Source organism: Leopardus geoffroyi, chromosome B3, assembly GCF_018350155.1.
Source record: "Leopardus geoffroyi isolate Oge1 chromosome B3, O.geoffroyi_Oge1_pat1.0, whole genome shotgun sequence".
In the NCBI taxonomy this organism is placed as follows: domain Eukaryota; kingdom Metazoa; phylum Chordata; class Mammalia; order Carnivora; family Felidae; genus Leopardus; species Leopardus geoffroyi.
Genome location: NC_059337.1, coordinates 17831119 through 17852226, shown reverse-complemented (window position 1 = coordinate 17852226; position 21108 = coordinate 17831119). Strand labels below are relative to the sequence as shown.

At 38.5% G+C, this 21108-nt stretch overlaps 1 protein-coding gene across 3 annotated transcripts in view; it reads right to left on the bottom strand.

Annotated features, from left to right (window-relative positions):
* LRRC28 (leucine rich repeat containing 28) overlaps positions 1-21108 on the bottom strand; it is a 154391-nt gene that overhangs the window by 53406 nt on the left and 79877 nt on the right. For 2 of the 3 annotated variants that reach the window (XM_045448764.1, XM_045448765.1), the window contains one exon: positions 7006-7212. The exons of the other annotated variant lie outside the window; for it this stretch is intronic. In XM_045448764.1, the coding sequence (XP_045304720.1) occupies positions 7006-7212 (207 nt within the window). The remainder of the gene's footprint in view (positions 1-7005; positions 7213-21108) is intronic. 3 annotated transcript variants of the gene reach the window in all.

Sequence of the window (21108 nt, the reverse complement as noted above, 5' to 3'; positions counted from 1 at the left end):
CAGCAGAGTGCAGTTTACATTCATCTCTAAGTCTGAGATTACAGAATTATTAAGTGGTTTCCATACTGGTTTGAAGTTTGAGTAGTTTCACTGCGTGGACTTAAATATTTTCTTAAAAAACAGGAAACATTCTTTTGTGGACTTTCTAAGCTGATACAGAGTGAACAAGCACAAGAACCAATGGGAAAAAAAGCACAGTTAACAGATTTGTGTCTTTTATATGCCATTTGCAATGAGAGAAGGGATTTCAGTGTAAGTTTTGAAAATGCCTAGAAGCTACTTTCTAAAATGGCACCATACTTGACATAAACGTTTTTATTTCTATACGAGGTATCCAATTCCTATAAAGGAAAAAACAACTACAACTTCTACAGAAAACTGGAGTGATCTCCTGTTATGTGATAAAAGGGCCAGTTTTACCTCCTTATCAAAGTCATGCTCGATGTCTCTGATTACTCCATAGCAGTAATGGAGTGGTTGCCTCCCTCACAGCACGTCTGTGGCACACAGAGTAACTCTTCCTGAGAACATAAACACTGCACTACTAGAATCTCCTAGAAGGAATGACTCTGGGACTGGTTTAGAAACCCACATAATTTCCTGTTAGTAGGAAGTTATTCTCTAAGGTTTGGGTTCACTCCATGGTAGTTTATGTACTAGAATATTCTATAAATCTCAGACTCATCTGCCAAATGTTCTTAGTTAAGAATTCGTTGGTTGTTGGAGTGCCTGGGTGGCTCAGTCGGTTCAGGTCATGATCTCGTGGTTTGTGAGTTCGAGCCCCACAACAGAGCTCTGTGCTGACAGAGTGGAGCCTGGAGCCTGCTTCAGATTCTGTGTCTCCCTCTCTCTCTCTCTGCCCCTCCCTCTGGTCACACTCTGTCTCTCTCTCTCTCTCTCTCTCTCTCTCTCTCTCTCTCTCTCAAAAGTAAATAAACATTAAAAAAAAAAAAAGAATTCGTTGGTTGTTTTCAAATAGTCGAAAGTTCCATCTGCTAAGGTGGGTGCAACTTTTGTTCTCTTGTTTCCTTAAACTACAGAAGTGACTGACATTGAGTTTAGATGACACAGCACTTCCTAGGGGCTCGCTAAAGGATGCCCTTCCACAGCCAGTTTGTGCATGGGCAACCTCATGGTACATATATCTATTATTCATCATTAAATAAGCTGTGAACATTACTGAATAATCAGGCTTATTCATTATGCAAGAGAAACCAGGTACACCTGGTTTAAAAAAAAAAAAAAGCCTAAGGTGGGGGAGGGGAGCAGAAACCCTTTCCTTTGTATTTTCCTACTTTCAAAAGCCCAGAGATGAGTCACAACTCTAGGAGCTAGCTAGTGTACAGAACTCTATTAAATCAACAAATACATTTCAAAATCTCTAGTGAACATCATAGCTTTCATTTCCCTGTTCTCACTGATGGTAAGCACTGTGGAAAAAGCTTCTGTTAGTAGACCAATCTGTCACTCAATTACCATTATTATGGTATAGTTAGAATAGGAGCATCCTTCTTTCTTGACACATCTGTTCATCTTAAAAAGAATGTACTCCAAGAGTGGTATGGTTTACTAGCATTACAAGTGATTTACGTCATCCAACATACACCTTCTATAGTTGCTTTCTGAAGAGGCTGAAACATGACATTCTTTTAAGAGGCCCCATAAAAAATTGCTTTTCTTCTAAGTCAACCTTCTTTGGCAAGCAACTGAATTCAGTAAGTAACTCCCCGAAATAAGATTCCTACCTCCAATCGCAGGCAGAGATATTCTAGCACCTGTTTCTTAAGTCTTCAAGTTCCTGTACTGTGCTTGCAGAATCACATTTAGACACAAGAGACGCATATTTGAAAACTTTGGTTGTGCGTGTGTGTGTGTGTATGTGTGTGTGTGTGTGTGTGTGTGTGTGTGTGTGTCCCCACATAGTATCTCCTAACTATTGTAAAGAGGCGTCCTTATTAGCTAAGTCTCCAAGAGAAGTTCCGTTCTCTGAGGAAAGGCAGTGCCAGCAGCTGCATGCTTCATCTGACTCTGTCCTTGATGGTTCTTACCATTAGACAGCTTTGGTTTAAATTTTTTTGTAATGTTGATTTATCTTTGAGAGAGAGAGACACACACAGCATGAGTAGAGGAGGGGCAGAGAGAGAGAGAGAGAGAGAGAGAGAGAGAGGGAGACACTGGACCCAAAGCAGACTCCAGGCTCTGAGCTGTCAACACAGAGCCTGACACGAGGCTTGAACTCACGAACTACAAGATCATGACCTGAGCCAAAGTCAAACAATTAACCAACCGAGCCAGCACCCAGGCGCCCCTAGACAGCTTTGGTTTATGAGAAAGGAGTTTGAATAAAAGGTAGCAAGTACACAAACACCACGGAAGGACAGCTACGGATTTAATTATTTTTCTCTGAAAGACTCAACTGAATTCCCTTTCCAACGCCACCTTCACCGTATTAAAAAACAAGCCAGAAAAGAAAACAACTCCCCCTCCCCCACAAACCCCACAAACAAGATGGAGAAAAGGGCTGATTTTTCTCTCGGATTCAACGTCCTCACCTTCACAGATGACCCTGTCTCCAAACTCCCAAAGCTCTCTCTGGTCGTCTCACCCACTTCTTTATGAAGATTCACCCAATACAACAAGATAGAAAGGCCACCCGTGCTTCCCAACCCTTTATTTCAGCTGTTCTCAGAGACTCAGTCCGAGACCAGGGTGGAGCACTGCTTCCGGCAGCCTGTTTCTTTCTTCGGACAATTTGCAGCCTCCTCCTCTTGCTCCTACATCTTCCTATGGCAAAAGCAAACCTACCTACCACAGGCCTGTGTCCCGCCAGGGCCGTGAGCCTTGTGAGCCGGGATGGCGCCCAGGGGAATGTGAAACTGCTTCCGGTCTCCTGGGCTGTCCGTGGCTCCAGGCTTGAGAGTTGCGGTCACCTCGACTGTTGGGAGGGACCCTCCTCAGAGCCCAGGGCAGATCCGCCTGCCTCTCACACTCTCTGACACCCTATGGACCAGTGCACAGAGGAAGCCTCTCCGAACGCAGGGCCAAGGTTTTGGGGGTGATGAGAAACCCAGAGACAGAAATTAATCTGCAAGGCTCTACTCACCGCTGACCCCTGAGTGCTGACGAACAGACGCCCACTTCCTTACCCATGCCAGCGTTTACCAGGGCGCACAAAGAAGATGCGCCAGTAAATAACTAACTGAGTTGCCAAAGCAGAAAAGCAGCCAGGCAGTGTTTAGTGAACTGTGTCTTCTACCCAACGACCACTTCTATCACCGTGTACCAGCCACTGCCACTCCTGCCATCTGCTGCTGTAACGTGCAGCCTGACAGACAGCACCACTCCTCGGCACCACAAACACTCACAGTGGTCAAGTTCCCTTGGCTTCTCTTTTATCCCAACACCCAACACCACTGCCACCACCACAACACACGTTTGGCTGTGCCACTGCTAAAACGACAGGTAAGAATGAGTGGCAAATGACCAGCATAACAAGGTGCCATGGTTGGACAAGCCTCAGTGAGCAAGGTAGAACAGGCAAGACAAAGGAGACTGGCTGCACTTGAGAAGGCCCCCAAAGGCTAAAGACTGGTTAACAAGATTTCATTTAGTTTAAAAAGTCCAATTGTATATGGGCTTCTAGGCTGAATCAGGGGTCCAGAGCTGGATGGCATTCTGGTCAGTGTACCTCTGGTATCAGACATGAAAACAGGGCTGCAGATCAGAGCCAGAGGCAGGATGGGGACAGTTGTTGGGTGAATGTTTCAGACTTGAGACAAAGCATATGTGATGGAAGAAAGAAGACGACAAGGAAATCAAGTTGTTAGCAGCACAACTTCAAAATGAAGGAATCAAGAACTCCACCGAGGTGGGAGGGGCCAGGCAAAGTAAGAAGAGTGGCTAACACCAACGGAGAGCTAGATAAACTCTGGTCTTTGGCCTAAGCTGAAGATTCTTCTTACTACAGGATCTGCTAAAGACAGATTAGAAACAAGTAACTGGGAGCACCCGCTTGATGTCCAGAGTGGGCAGGTGAGACAAAGCTACACCTTCTGGCAGGCAGACCCTGCTAAGCAAATAGACAGAGACTGAATAGGGCCCGCTAGCATTTCCATAGGAGTGTATGAGTCCAAAATAGCTGCCCATATTTGGCATTGGAAATGGCCATATTCCCAAGTGAAGTCCCCTAGCAGAGGGATCATGCCTGGAATGTGGAGATAGCTTGTCAAAGTGGAAAGAATGTGGAGATGAGAATCAGACAGAGTTTGCAACTCAATTCTGTCTCTCACTAGCTCACTAGCTGATTCTGGGTGGGTTACTTAACTTCTCTGAACCTCAATTTCCTCATCTGTAAAGTTAAGTTGTCAATAGGTTTTGTATAATAGAACAATAGGTTCTGTAATAATTAAATTAGAGAGCCTCTGTACCGTGCCTAACAGAATCCCTAATTCAATACATGATTGTTCTTACAAATACTTGCAGTAGCATTACTCATGGAAACACTCCTTATATATGTGGTCAGTGGTAACAATGACAGTAATAATAATCCTACCAACAATAGTATGGGCAACTTCAGATTTAACAAGCTAATCTGTTTCTGGTTACACTGGAGAGTCAAACCATGGTTGCTTCTAATGGAATTTCCACCTTTACCCCGAGGGCTGATGTTATACCACTGAGTTCTACACCACACAAATCAAATCATCACATCCTTCACTTCCCTCCCACACTCCTTTCCTGAATTCATTTATCAGCACTGACCCTACCATCCTAGCGATCGCTTGGTAGGGAGTTAGCGTTGGTATAGGCAGCAGCTCTTAGGAAGTGGTAAATACAAGTCCGGGTGGTTACTACAAAGGGTCTTGATATGAGAAGGAGGACAAAACTTTTGTTTTTATTTTTCTTTAAAGAAGGCTTCCCGCTCAGCGTGAAACCCAACACAGGGCTTGAATTCACGACCCAGAGATCAAGACCTGGGCTGAGATCAAGAGTCAGATGCCCAAGCAACTGAGCCACCCAGGCTCCTGAGGACAGAACTTTTAAAAGGCAGGATATGGTAATCCACAAGTTGTACCTTCTCTTTTGAGTCATCTGCATTTGTATACCACTTTATAGCTCTTATACATGAACTACCTTATTCAACTTCAAAATAACTCTAAAGTAAACAGGATAAATGCTATTATTTCTGGTTTACAGATACGGTAAATGAAGCTCAGAAAAGTTGCAGTGATTTACTCCACGTCATACACCATGGAGTGGTGGTACCAGGTTAGAACTCAGATTTTTGGATTTGTAGCTTGGTACTTGACCACTGTAATTGTTTTATAACCTGTGGTTCATGCAGCAGGTACATTTAGTGTTTTAATCTCTTTATATTTAGTATTTTTCTCACTTGATTTTTTTAAAAAATTGTTTTAAGTTTATTTATTTTGAGAGAGACAGACACAGTGTGAGCAGGGGAGGGGCAGAGAGAGAGCGAGAGAGAGAGAACCCCAAGCAGGCTCTGCACTGTCAGTGCCGACCTCATGAACCATGAGACTAAGCCACCCAGGTGCCCCCTCACTTCATTTAAGTTTATTTATTTTGAGAAAGAGAGAAAGAGAGAGAAAGAATGAGCAGGGGAGAGGGAGAGGGAGAGAGAGAACCCCAAGCAGGCTCTGCACTGTCAGCATAGAGCCCAACACAGGGCTCAGTCTCACAACTGTGAGATCATGACCCGAGCTGAAATCAAGAGTCAGACGTTCAACCAACTGAGCCACCCGAGAGCCCTGTGATATTTTTCTCACTTGAAAGAAAGCTCTGATTTCTTAGAAATGTAACTGGCTTCTGAAATGGCTTTATTTCATCTTGTTAATTTTCTAAGTATAGAATTTATTTATATTTATGGAAAAGTAATCTTCTTAAAGTGCATAATTATTTGTTATTATTCAAATTGATTTTCATGTTTCCCAGTTATTTTTAATTGAAAATAGTATGTGTACTGTATTTTTTTATTATTTTTTTTAAATGTTTATTTATTTTTGAGACAGAGAGAGACAGAGAGCAAGTGAGAAAGGGGCAGAGAGAAAGGGACACACAGAATCTGAAGCAGGCTCCAGGCTCTGAACTGTCAGCACAGAACCCAATGCAGGGCTCAAACTCATGAACACTGAGATCGTGACCTGAGCTGAAGTCGTATGCTTAACCAATTGAGCCACCCAGGTGCCCCATGTACTGTATTATGGTGGAAATATTTCCTTTCAGGGGCTAGTAAATGATATACTCCACTGCCATGAGGCATAAATTATTCATTATAAAAAAATGCTTTTATGAGTAAGATCATAGGAGGCTTACTGTGGTGGCTTAGGGTTCTACGGGGGCTCATATTTTAATTTTTTTTTAAATGGCAACTTTGTTTCTTACAAGCTAACAAAATACAATTCTCAGTGAAAATAAATGTATTGTAATATTAAAATGGGCCAGCTACGGAAATCTAGAGTGCATCATATATTATTTGTTAGCCAGTGTGACATTTCTAGCGCAGCAGGCAGTTCAGGCAATTTTAAAGTTTTAAAAATTGTGTAGTCTGGCAATTCTAATCATTCTAATCCAATACACATTGTTTTACATTGAATTCAACATCTAAACAGGTATCTTTGTACCAGTAGCTATCCTTCCAGATTGCTCAATATCCTCTGTTAATCTTATGGTCTTAAATGTATAATACAAACACATATGTTTTAGTTCCTTTTTCAGAGCAAATCCTCTCCTGTCACATACGTTTTGTGTCTAAACAACATTTCAGCACAGATTTGTTATCAAATATGAGGTCCCTACCTGAAATAAACATTTTTGGTCAACTGGGAATGAATGATGCTTTGTTCACTACAAAAATGGATTCAGAGAGGCAATATTCAAGGCGAGCAGAATGAAGGAAACCACCTTATCCTTACTAGTCAAGGAAGCAAAGGCTTTCCATCCTATTCTTTGGCTTTTTTGCTTTGCCATCCAAACATGATCACTTACCAAGTGGCAAAAACGCAAGACGGTTTCCAGCCATGGAGAGCTCATTGAGGCTGGGCAGCTGGCAGAGATGACGGGGCACACACCATAGACGATTTCGGTCCACAGTGAGGTACTGCAGAGAAAGGCACAGGTGAAGCCTCTCGGGTAAAGTTAGCAAACGATTGGTAGAAATGTCTAGTGTCTGCAGCTCCTTCAAATCGCCAACCTCTACAACCAAAATCAAAATTAAGATAAATCGCATTCTGATTAAATTAAGTGAATAAAATGAATCAATACTGTAACAGTTCAAACAAATAAAATCAGTAGCTGCCATGATTTCCAGAAACATGAATGCTGAAGTATGCAAATAATCCAACAGGGGTAGGTGTCTTTAAATTAGCCTGCCAACGTTTTTTTCTTAATGGAAAAGAGGGCTAGCTTGGAAAGGGGAGAGATACAAGGTAGTGAACATGAGCCAGAAGTCTGTCACTAGGGCTTCTGCTTCTTGATGAAATCGAAAGTTGTTGCTAGTGTGGGAAAAGAACAGTTACAGTCACTTCAAGGTGAAGTGACTTTGCTACTTTTGTGACTTCTAAGTAAACAGTAGGAGACTTAAAAATATATAGTATCCCAGGGAGTGCATCTTGTTCATATGAACTAAACAGAAAAACTTTTGGACAAAAAATTAGGATGTCTTGTGGAAATTTTCACCATGGTGAAGAATATAATAAGATTAAATTATTGGTAGGTAACATTTTTAGATATTGTCCAAGCATGTGGTTCTTTATTACAAACCCACTCAAAGTGTACACATCCTATGAAGATTTACTTTAATTTCACCCAAATGAAGTCCTTCCATTTACTTCAATATGCCCTCATTGTCAATACCCATAATTGTAATCTGTTCCATGGGGAGTACAATCATGCGAAGTCTGAAGGTTGGGAGGTTGTTACAAGGTATTTTGTCCTTCTCAGTTAAAACCACCCCCAAGTCTCTCTGGGCAGGGTAAGTTCTGCTAAGCGATCTCTAAGGAAAGGACATTTATTCCGTCAGGACAGCACAATCCACTCAAGCCTCTACAGGAAGCCCTGTGTAGGGCAAGTCCACTTCTTCCTCATCATGAACTTCCAAGTTGAAGCCCTCAGCGGCCATCTCTTGGCCTTCTCTAACCCGGACCCTGTTCCAGGAGTCAGTCCTCTCAGGGTAAGGTTTCCTGCTTACCTGCTAAGGTTTCCTGCTACTTTACTGCACCCCATTGGGCACATCCCAGTTTGTTCAGGGCTAGGGTTAGTATTAGCAATGTCTTCTCTACTGGACAGAAAGTCTTCTACCGTCTTGGATGCCCAGTTATACAGATTACCTTTTCTTACTGCTACAGACCAGGGGTTGGCAAACTAGGGCTCATCGGCAAACTCTGGCCCATGGTGCACTTCTGTACTGCTTGCAAGCTAAAACTGGCTTCTACATTTTGTTTTTATTATTATTTTTTTTAATTTTAGACACAGAGAGAACACCAACAGAGGGAAAGGGGCAGAGAGAGAGAGAGAGAGAGAGAGAGAGAGAGAGAATCTTAAGCAGGCTCCATGCTCAGTGCAGAGCCCAATGCGGGACTCAATCCCACAACCCTGGGATCATGATCTGAGCCAAATTCAAGAGTTGGATGCTTAATGGACTAAGCCACCCAGACACCCAAGTTTTTATATTTTTAAAAGGTGATTGGGGTGTTTGGGCAGCTTAGTCTGTTAAGTGTCTGATTCTTATATTCAGCTGCAATCATGATCCCAGGGTCATGGGATTGAGCCCCACAATCGGGCTCTGTGCTCAGCATGGAGACTACTTGGGATTCTCTCCCTCCTGCCTCTGTCCCTCCCCTACTTGCATGTGCTCGCTCTCTTGCTCTCTCTCTCTCTTTCTCAATAAATAAATAGATAGATAGAAATATAAATAAATAATAAAAGGTGGCAAGAAAAACCCAACAAAGGCAAAAAAGAATATATGGCAGAGACCGTATGTGGCCTGCAAAGCTTAAAAATATTTACTATCTTGCCATTTACGGAAAAAGTTGGTCAGTCTTTGTTAGAGACGGCTACCTGGAGTATTTTTAGTAACTATTTTTAATAAAAAATAGTACTAGTACAAAATGTATTAATTTCTAGTTATTTTTATATTACAAGGGATTTATGCTAGGGAATTCATACTTTATTCCACAATTTCCCTAATACTGGACAACGTATGCGTTTGCAAAAGGGCAGGGAGGATTCAGGGAACAGTCTGTGATGTTTAATTGGAGTTTTGTTCTATTTGAACCAAACTGGTGCACACAGGAGTCAATTTCATTCTTGGTTCCATTAGCACAGCATTTCATTTAGGTATATCTGCCTATCTACCTACCTAATTCACACCAAAAAATGCTTCTGATTTGGGTAGTATGGGATGAGGAAGTTGAGGGAAGAATCATTATGTTCTAGGATTGAATAAATAGCACCAAGAAGCTTTCCTGACACCACTTTATAAAGTGATTATAGGAGTGAAATGGGATGGAAATACAACCAATCAGCTACACACCACAGGGCAAGGCGCCAGAGAAAAAAGAGACCAGGTCTCCACCACTGAGAACTGCATTACGGAGGTCAGAGAAAGAGGAGGTAGATGAGGGGCTGGAGAAGCTTTTGCAAAGCCTGGAGGAGACAACAACTTGAATAGGTGAAAAGACAAATGGATATAGCATTCCCAGCAGGGGGCAGGGGTGGGACTGAAAGATCTGGAAAGGCATGGAAGTGAAATAACAAAGACAGCACACACAATGGGCTATTTGGAACCTAACAAATATCTATGGGAGAAGAGTAGGAAATAAGTTCAATGCGAAAGGCTTCATGGAGGCATGAGTAGTAATGAATAGTGGGTAGAGAAGCTTGGGTTTACTGTAGTGAGAACACATTTCCCGAAGATTCTTGAAGACAAATAGCACTCTTTTGAAAAGACTAGAATGATGGATATATAAAAAGCAATGGAATGGAAAGAGATTCTAGGCTGAGAAAACAAGTAGACATTTGATGAGAACAGAGGCAGCGTGACAAATTCAAAGAATTCCAGAAACATTTTAAGAAAAGCATCAAGTATGCTTGATTAGAAACAGAAAATAGTGAAATAAAAACTGGTCAAGGATAATTTTAGCGTTTCTAGATTACTACACTCTAAGTATGGTGATGCCAATGTCAAAAACTTTATTTTTTATGAAAAGACTAAAATTATACCAATACTTTTGAATTGCAGCATCTATTAAACCGTGTATTTAAAGAAATTTGAAAAATCTATCAAAAATCACATGGGAGCAAGCAAAATAAATTATTTTAATCATTATTTCCAAAATAATTAAAGTTGTAAAAAAGTATTTTGATGTGGCTGCAAAAATTACAAAGGCTTGCAATTATCCACCATTTTGATTCATCACTGCCTTATTGTATCGTGAGATGGGGAAATAATACGTGATTATGATTTAAAATTTTCCATAACGTGATGATTTACTTTTTACAGTGGTAACAGATCAATATTTATACTCTGCTTTTGCAGACATGCACACATATTTCAGATACTAAAATTAATAACATTTCTGACAAAAAAAAAAAGGGAAACACAATACTGTCAGTACCAAAGGTCAAAGGACTAAGGAACTGGAAGGATACGAAAAGCTGACATTTCTTACTTCCTATATGAGATGAATAAAAAGCATTTTATTAAATCTGAAGCATGTAGACTGCATATATTAAATGAACAAATACAACAAAAGGATGTTATTCTTAGTAGCTTATTATTTAGGCCTTTCAAACTGTTGCAAAAAACTCAAACTATTATTTCAACTGAAGTACTGAGTTGAGTACTATGTATAATGTGTTTGGAAAATTATTTTGTCATACTATGAAAGTATGTGAGGAAGAGAAATAAAATTAAATAGCTTCTAGGCAGACTCAATTAAGCCTGATTTTCATGACCATTTTATACCAGGACACAAATCTAAAACTACACATGGTTATCTTAACTTCAATAATTGATTAAAAAATATACTTGCTAAAGCTCAGCCAACGGAAAATACATTTTTAGAAAGTAATGGAGTCAAACAATCTGAGAACTTAACATTTTTTTAAGTTTATGTATTTATTTTGAGGGGGGGGGAGAGAGAGAGAGAGAAAGAGAGAGAGAGAGAGAGAGAGAGAGAGAGAGAGAGAGAGAGAGAATCTAAGGCAGGCTTTGCGCTGTCCATGTAGAGCCCAATGTGGGACTCAAACTCATGAACCATGAGATCATGACCTGAGCTGAAGTGGGACACTTAACTGACTGAGTCACCCAGGTGCCCTTAAGATTCTAACTTACACAAAAGAAACAGGAAATAAGCCTGGGGATAGCAATACTTCAGGAGAAATAAAGAAACAGAATCGTAAGTGTGGACTCAAGCTAAAAACTAGGCAACTGTCAGCCAAACATAAATCTAGCAAATGTGGTCAAGTCGGAAGATTACACTGAGGCCAGGACAATAGGAAGCTCTTAAGTAACTCTGCTGCTCTTCCTTCATTCCTGAAAATCTGAGATTCCTGCTTTTATCAGTTCAGTCAGACTGAAAAACTTAGTGTTTCTTGTAGAGCAGGTATGCTGACAACAACTTCTCTTAGTTCTCCTTTATCTGGAAGTGTCATTATCACTGTAATTTCCTAAGGATTATTTTCATTAGATATAGAATTCTAGGTTGGCCATTCTTTTCTCTCAGTACATCTTTAAAGATGTTCCACTGTCCTCTAGCTTCCATAGTGTCCAAGGAAAACCCCACAGGTACTTGAATCATTTCTTTAAGTACTTTCAAGATGTGTTCTTTGACTTTAGTCATTAACAGACTGACTATATCTGTACATGACTTTCTTTGGATTTATCCTAGTTGGGGTCACAGCTGAGTTTTTTAAGTAAACTCGACACTCAATTTGGGACTTGAACTCACAACCCCAAGATCAAGAGTTACATGCTCTACCAATGGAGCCAGCCAGGCCCCCTTAGCTGTGCTTTTTAAACCTATAAACTTAGGTCTTTCATCAAATTTTCTAAGTTTTAGCCATTATGCCTTCAAATTTAAGAGTTATTATAACTGAGTAATCTAATAGACTACTTACTTACTTTTCTTCTTTTAAGTTCTTTAAGATATGCATGACTGCTGAAGGCAAAAAACAAAGCATTACCTGGTATGATTTTCAATGTATGAAGATGTACTACTTCTGATAAGTGTAACACAAAGGTCAGTGGAGGAAAGCAAAAGGAGTTTCCACAAAGATTTTGAAAGATATGTATAATGTGACTTCTAATGCAATAAGCCAAAAATAAAATAAATTTTAAAAGAGATAAGCCTATAAAGCCAATAAATGAATTAAAATAGAATACTAAAACATATTTAAGCAACGAGAAAGGCAGGAAAGAGGGAATAAAGAAACAAAACTAGAGGTTACAAACAGAAAACTAATAATAAAATGGTAGGCCTAAATCTAAAGAGGTCAATAATAACATTAAAAGGAAATAGCCCAGGGGGCGCCTGGCTGGCTCAGTCAGAGGAGCACATGACTCTTGCTCTTAGGGTTGTGAGCACCACATGGGATGTAGAGATTAAATAAAAAACCAACAAACCAGATTTTAAAACAAAGACTGTAACGAGATAAATAAGGGCATTATATCCTAATTAAGGGGGTTATCCATCAAGAAGATCTAACAGTTGTAACTATGTATGCCCCCAACTTTGGAGTACCCAAATATATAAATAAATTAATAATAAACATGAATTCATTGATAATAATACCATAATACTAGGAGGCCTTATTACCTCACTTACAGCAATGGACTGATCTTCTAAGCAGAAAATCAACAAGAAAACAATGGTTTTGAATGACACAGTGGACTGGATGGACTTAACAAATATATTCAGAACATTTCATCCTAAAGCAACAGAATATACATTCTTTTCAAGCGCACACAAAACATTCTCGACCACTGGGTAAGGAAAGGGGAAAAAAATAGTTTCAAACAGAGAGGGAGGCAAACCATAAGAGACTCTTAAATACAGAAAACAAACTGAGGGTTAATGGGAGGGGGAGGGGGTAAATGGGTGATGGACATTGAGAAAATGGGTGATGGGCACTTCTTGGGATGAGCACTGGGTGTTGTATGTAAGCAATGAATCACGGCAATCTACTCCCAAAACCAAAGAGCACACTGTACACGCTGTATGTTAGCTAACTTGACAATAAATTTTTTTTTAAAACAAAAACAAAAAACAAAGAAACATTCGCTAGAATAGAACACATATGGGGTCAAAAATTAGCCCTCAACCTCAGTCAGTTAAATGGCCGACTTTGGCTCAGGTCACGATCTCGCGGTTCGTGAGCTTGAGCCCCGCATCAGGCTCTGTGCTGACAGCTCAGAGCCTGGAGCCTGCTTCAGATTCTGTGTCCTCAAATCTCTCTGCCCCTCCCCGGCTCGTGCTCTGTCTCTCTCACTCTCAAAAATAAATAAAATATTAAAAAAAAATTGGCCCTCAACAAGTACAAAAAGATCAAGATCATACCGTGCATATTTTCAGATCACAATGCCATGAAATTTGAAATCAACCACAAGAAAAAAATAAAATACGTGGAGGTTAAAGAATATCTAGTAAAGAATGAATGGGTTGACCAGGAAATTAAAGAAGAAATAAATGAAAAACTAAAAAAAAAAAAAAAAAAAAAAAAAAAAAAAGCAAATATCGTGAGGACACCAATTCAAAGAGACTACCGGATTGGATTGAAGTACAAGATCTTAGTATAGAAGGAATCCATTTTTTAAATTTATTTTTTTATTTTAGAGAGAGAGAGTGTGTGTGAGTGAGGCAGAGGGGTGGAGGAAGAGGGAGGCAGAGAGAGAGAGAGAGGAGAGAGAATCTAAAGCAGGCTCCATGCTCAGTGCAGAGCCTAACATGGGGCTTGATCCCACAATCCTGGGATCATGACCTGAGCGAAAATCAAGAGTTGGATGCTCAACTGACTGAGTTATCCAGGAGCCCCTAAAAGGAATCCATTTTAAATATAAATACAAAGATTAAATATAAAGTGATAAAAACATGTATCATGCAAACAACAACCAAAAAGAAAAAAAAAAAAGCTGGGCCTTCCAGTAGGATGGAGTGAGAAGGTTGCCAAACCTTCTCCTAAAAAAAAGTAACTATAAACTATCAAAAGCAACCATTTCAGTACTCTGGAAACTGACCAAAAGTTTTCAACAAATGGAGAAGCACTTATTCATGAAAAACGACAGCACTTCCAATAAAAAGAGTGGAAATATGTGGGATGCTTGCTTGGGGTGGCTCCTATCGCTCCACCCAGCTTGGTTGGTACAATAATTCTAATATGGCAGGGCAGAGTACAAACAACCAGCAGTTTCACTGCTGGAGGGGGCTGACATGATTTGAAATGAAAAGTGAAAAACCTACTGTGCTTAATAATTTGTCATAATCTTGGTCACAAGTGAACATGGGAGGCCAATGATTTTATGAGGCTGAGGGATGTTCTTGGTTGAGGCAAGCACTAAATTGGGCAGATAGGCCATTTAACAAGGAGGTATGGGATATGAAACAGGAAGAAATTTGACAGACTCTCCACATATACCACGCTGAGAGGAAGTCATGAGCAAACACAGGGAAGACCATACAGGGTTCAAGTGATTTACAAATTCTAGGTCTACAGAGAATTTGCAAGCATGCACATGGGAGAAAAGAGAGAGCCCAACAGAAAATAATAGGGTACATCTGGAAACTGCCTAAATGTTAAATGGGTTTCTGAATCCACACACAGATCCACTGACAGAGAATATAAGTCTTACTAGCTCAAGGTGTTCAACCACCAAGCTACATAGATCAAATCCTAATAAATTAGTCTTAAAACTAAAACAAGAAGGAAAAAAAAAACACAGAGAAATAAGTGGTCACACACTGTAGGGGAAATGGATTTCATATTTTTAGTCCAGACAAATTACTATGAATATCAAATTGGTACACAGAAATAGCAATAATCCTCATGTAGGAAAAAAAAAATCAGAATCCAGAGTTACTACATTATTTAAAGTGTCCATTAAAAATTACAAAATATGTGGGGCGCCTGGGTGGCTCAGTCGGTTAAGTGTCCGACTTCGGCTCAGGTCATGATCTCGCGGTCTGTGAGTTTGAGCCCCGCATCGGGCTCTGTGCTGACCACTCAGAGCCTGGAGCCTGTTTCCGATTCTGTGTCTCCCTCTCTCTCTGACCCTCCCCCGTTCATGCTCTGTCTCTCTCTGTCTCAAAAATAAATAAATGTTAAAAAAAAATTACAAAAAAAATTACAAAATATGCAATAAGACAAGAAAATATAACCCATACACAGGAAAACATTAATAAACAGAAAATGATTCTAAGTGGATCTAGATGTTGAATGTAGCAGACAATGACTTCAAACCAGCTATAATAAATATATTGAAAGAACTAAAAAGAATGGCACCTGGCTGGCTTAGTTGGTAGAGCAGGTGACTCTTGATCTTGGGGTTATGAGTTCAAGTCCCACACTGGGCTAGAACTAACTTTAAAAAATAAAAAAGAGAACTAAAAATAACAAGTTCAAAGAAGGAAAGTATGATGACAGTGACACACACACACACACACACACACACACACACACACACACAAACACCTAAAAATCAATTATAAGAAAACTAGAAAATTCACAAATATGTGGAAATTAAACATGCTACTGAAAAACCAATGAGCCAAAGAAGAAATCAAGAGAAAAATTTTTAAAAAGCCTTGAGACAAATGAAAATGGAAATAAAATATACTGAAACTTATATGAGGTATAGCAAAAGCAGTTCTAAGAGGGATATTCATAGCAAAAAAATTCCAACATCAAGAAACCAGAAAAACTCCAGCAATTTAATTTTATATCTTAAGGAACTAGAAAAAGAAAAACAAATAAAGCCCAAAGTTAATAGAAACAAGGAAATAATAAAGATAAGAGCACAAATAAAAGAAATAGAAAAGATTAATGAAACTAAGAGCTGGTTCTTTGAAACAATAAACAAAATGGGCAAACCTTTAGGTAGACTCACCAAGAAAAAACAAGAGGACTCAAATAAGATCAGAAATAAAAGAGGAGACTTACAACTGATACCACAAAAATACAAAGGATCACATGAGACTACTAAGAACAATAATATACCAATAAATGTGACAATTTAGAAAAAATGGATAAATTCCTAGAAAAATACAACCTACCAAGAATGAATCATGAAAAAACAAAAGATCTGAACAGACTATTTACTAGTAAGGAGATTGAATCAATAATCAAAAACATCCCAACAAAGGTTCAGGACCAGATGGCTTTCCTGATGAATTCTACCAAATATTCCAAGAAAAATTAACAGCAATCCTTCTCAAACTCTTCCAAAGAATAGAAGAGGAGAGAGCACTTCAAAACTCATTTTATGGGGCCAGCATTACCTTGATACCAAAACCAGAAATGCTCCAAGAAAAGAAAATTACTAGCCAATATTCCTGAAAAACAACACAAAAATTCTCAACAAAATATTAGCAAACTGAGTTCAACAATACATAAAAGGATCATATACCATGATCAAATGGGCACTAATCCCAGGGATGTAAGGATGGTTCAATATCCTCAAATCAATGTAATAACACCACATTAACAAAATAAAGGATAAAAATCATATGATCATCTCAATAGATGCAGAAAAAGCATTTGACAAAACTCAACACTGTTTCATAATAAAAACTTTCAAAAAACAGGGCACAGAGGAAATTTACCTCAACATATTAAAGGTCATATATGATGCCCACAGCTAACATCACACTCAATGGTGAAAAGCTGAAAGCTTTTCCTCTAAGATGAGGAAAAGACAAGAATGCCCACTCTTAACACTTTCATTAACATAGTATTGGAAATCCTAGTTAGATCGATTAAGCAAGAAAAAGAAACAAAAAAGCATCCCAACTGGAAAGAAAGAAGTACAACTGTCACTACTTCAGATGACATTATATAGAGAACATTCTAATGACTCTACCAAAAAACTGTTAAACTAATAAACAAATTCAATAAAGTTATAGCTTACAAAATCAATATATAAAAATCTGTTGCATTTTAGTACACTAATAATGAACTATCAGAAAGAGAAATTTAAAAAACAGTTCCATTTCCAATTGCATCAAAAAGAAAAAAAACTAGAAATAAATTTAACAAAGGAGGTGAAAGACCTGTACATTGAAAACTATAAGACACTGATGAAAGAAACTGAGGAAGATACAAATAAATAGAAAGATATACTGTGCTCATGAATTTAAAGACTACTGTTAAAATGTCCATACTACCCAAAGCAATCTACAGATTCAATGGAAACCCTATCAATGCCATATCAATGGCATCCTTCACAGAAATAGAACATATAATCCTGAAACTTGTATGGAACTACAAAACCCCAAATAGCCAGAGCATTCTTGAAAAAGAACAAAGTTGGAGGTATCACACCCCCTGGTTTCAAACTATATTACAAATGATAGTAATCAAAAAGCATGATATTGGCATAAAATAGACATAAAAATCCATGGAACAGAACAGAGAGCCCAGAAGTAAACCCATGCATATGTGGTCAATTAATTTACAACAAAGGAGTCAAGAACAGACAATGGGGACAGAAGTGTCTTCAATAAATGGTGTTGAGAAAACTGGACAGCCACATTTAAAAGAACGAAAGTGGGCAACTATCTTACACCGTACAGAAAAATAAACTCAAAATGGATTAAAGAATGTAAGACCTGAAACCATACTCCTAGAAGAAAACAGGCAGTAAGCTCCTTCGTATCAGTCCTGGTGATGATTTTTTTTTAATCTGACACCAAAAGCGAAGGCAACCAAAGCAAAAATAGCCAAGTGGGACTACATCAAACTAAAAAACTTCTGCACAGCAAAGGAAACCATCAACAGAATGAATAAGCAACCTAATGAATGGGAAAAAAATATTTCTAAATTGTATATCTGATAAGGGGTTAATGTCCCAAATAAGTAACTCCTACAACTCAACAGCAAAAAAAGACCCAATGTAATTTAAAAATGGGCAGATCTGAACAAACATTTTTCCAAAGAAGACATACAGATAAGACAGCAGACGCATGAAAACATGCTTAGCATCACTAATCATCAGGGAAATGCAAATCAAAACCACAAATGTGATATCATCTGATATCTGTTAGATTGGCTATTATAAAAAAAGACAAGAAATAACAAGTGTTGGAGAGGATGTGGAGTAAAAGGGACTCTCTCATGCATTGTTGCTGAGAATATAAATTGGTGCAGCTACTATGGAAAATAGCATGGAGGTTCCTCAAAAAATTAAAAATAGAACTACCATATGATCTAGCAATTCCACTTCTGAGTATTTATCCAAAGAAAAATGTACTCAAAAGGATATATGCACCTCCTTGTTCACTTTAGTGATAGCCAAGATATAGAAACAACCTAAGTACCCATTGATGGATGAATGGATAAAGAAAATGTGTAATGGAATATTATTCAGCCATAAAAAAGAATGAAATCTTGCCATTTGTGACAACATGATAGACTTTGAGGGCATTATGCTAAGTGAAATAAGTAAGGGAGAGACAAATACCATATGATACCACTTATATGTGGAAACTTAAAAAAAAAGCTCATAGGGGCACCTGGGTGGCTCAGTCGGTTAAGCGTCCGACTTCAGCTCAGGTCACAATCTCACGGTCCGTGAGTTCGAGTCCCGTGTCAGGCTCTGGGCTGATGGCTCAGAGCCTGGAGCCTGCTTCAGATTCTGTGTCTCCCTCTCTTTCTGCCCCTCCTCCGTTCATGCTCTGTCTCTCTCTGTCTCAAAAATAAATAAACGTTAAAAAAAAAATTAAAAAAAAAAAGCTCATAGATACAGAAAACAGAACAGTGGTTGCTGGGGGTGGGGGTTGGACAGGCAAAATAGGAGAAGGGGGTCAAAAGGTATAAATTTCCAGTTATAAAATAAAGTCATACAGATTTAATGTACTGTATTCATGACTATAGTTAGTAATACTATATTGCATATTTGAAAGTTGGTAAGAGAGATGGGGTGCCTGGATGGCTCAGTTGGTTAAGCATCTGACTTCAGCTCGGGTCATGATCTCGCGGTTCATGAGTTCCAGCGCCACACGCAGAGTGTCAGCTGTGCTGACAGCTCAGAGCCTGGAGCCTGCTTTGGATTCTGGGTCTCCCTCTCTCTCAGTCCCTCCCCTGCTCACACTCTGTCTCTTTCTCTCTCTCAAAAATAAATAAACATTTAAAAAAAAAAGGAAGTTGGTAAGAGAATAAATCTTAAAAGTCCTCATCACAAGAAAAAAAATTTTTATAACTATAGTGATGGATGTTACCTAGGCTTATTGCAGTGATCATTTTGCAGTATACACAAATATCAAATAATTATGTTGTACACTTGAAACTAATACAATGTTATATGGCAATTATACCTCAAATAAAAATGAAAAAATGTCAATAGAAGGCAATATAGGAGATACAGAGGAACATAATAGATATGAGTTGTGTAGAATACGAATAGCAAAATGTGTGATGTAAACACATCCTTATCAACAATTACAGTGAATGTCAACAAACAAAACCCAATCTAACAAGAATGTCAGATCGTCTAAGAAACACCATGTTGTCTTTAAGAAGCACACTTTAGATTTAACTTTACAAATAGGCTGAAAGTAAAACGGATGCAAAAAAACATAAACCATGCAAAAAACAACAAGAAGAGAAATAGACTAGGTATATTCATATCAGAAAAAATAGACATTAAAGCAAAAATATTATTAAGAGACAAATAGGAACATTTCATGACAATAAAACGATTAGTCCTTCTGGAATGTATAACAATTTATAAGTACATAGACTCTAAAGACCCAAACATACATAAAGCAAAAACTGACAGAACAGAAAGGAAAAGTAGAGCTTCTAATACATTATTCTCAATAACTGATAGAACATCTAGACAGAATGTAAACAAGGATGCATAAAACTTATACTACACTATCAACCCCATAGACCTAATTTGACACTTACACAACACTACAGCAGAATATACCTTCTTTTCAGGTATACATGGCACATTCTCCAGTAAAGACCATTCACTCGACCAAAAAACAAGTCTCATATTTAAAGGTATTGAAATGAGGAGCACCTGCCTGGCTCAGTCAGTTAAGCGTCCGACTTCAGCTCAGGTCATGATCTCACAGTTTGTGGGTTCAACCTCCACATCAGGCTGTATGCAGACAGCTCAGAGACTGGAGCCTGCTTTGGATTCTGTGTCTCCCTCTCTCTCTGCCCCTCCCCTGCTCATGCTCTCTCTCTCTCAAAAATAAACATCAAAAAAAAAATTTTTTTTTAATTTAAAGGTGTTGAAATCATACAAAGTATGTTCTGTAAACAAAATGAAATTAAGTTAGAAATCAGTACCAGGAAGAAGTCTGAGAAATTCCCATTATTTGGAAATTTAAACAACACTCTTCTAAACAACCCACAAATAAAAGAAATTATAAGGAAAATTACAAAATATTTTGATGAAATGAAAAGGGTGCAACATATCAGAATTTATGGGATACAGTTAAGGAAGTGCTTAGTGTAAAATTTAATGCCTTAAATGACTATATTAGAAAAGAAAGTTTCAAACTCCTTACCTAAACTTCCACCTTAAGAAATGAGAAAAAGAAGTGAAAACTAAACCCAAAGCAAACAGAAAAAAATAAATAATGAAACTTATAAAAGTACACAGGTCCTATGGGATGGATGAAGGCTGGTGTACAAGGGGCACAGGAGAATCTCAGGGGATAACTGGGATTTTGTCTGTGTTTGATGATGGTGGTGGTGACACAACCAAAGGGTAAATTTCTGTGTATGTTAAAATAAAAAATAAAAACAGTGACACATTATTTTCAAAAACAAAATTCTTTCTAAAAGTTAAAAATAAAATGTATATTAAGGCAAAAATTTAAAAATCCTATATATTGATTCTCTGGACATTAGAAAGAAACA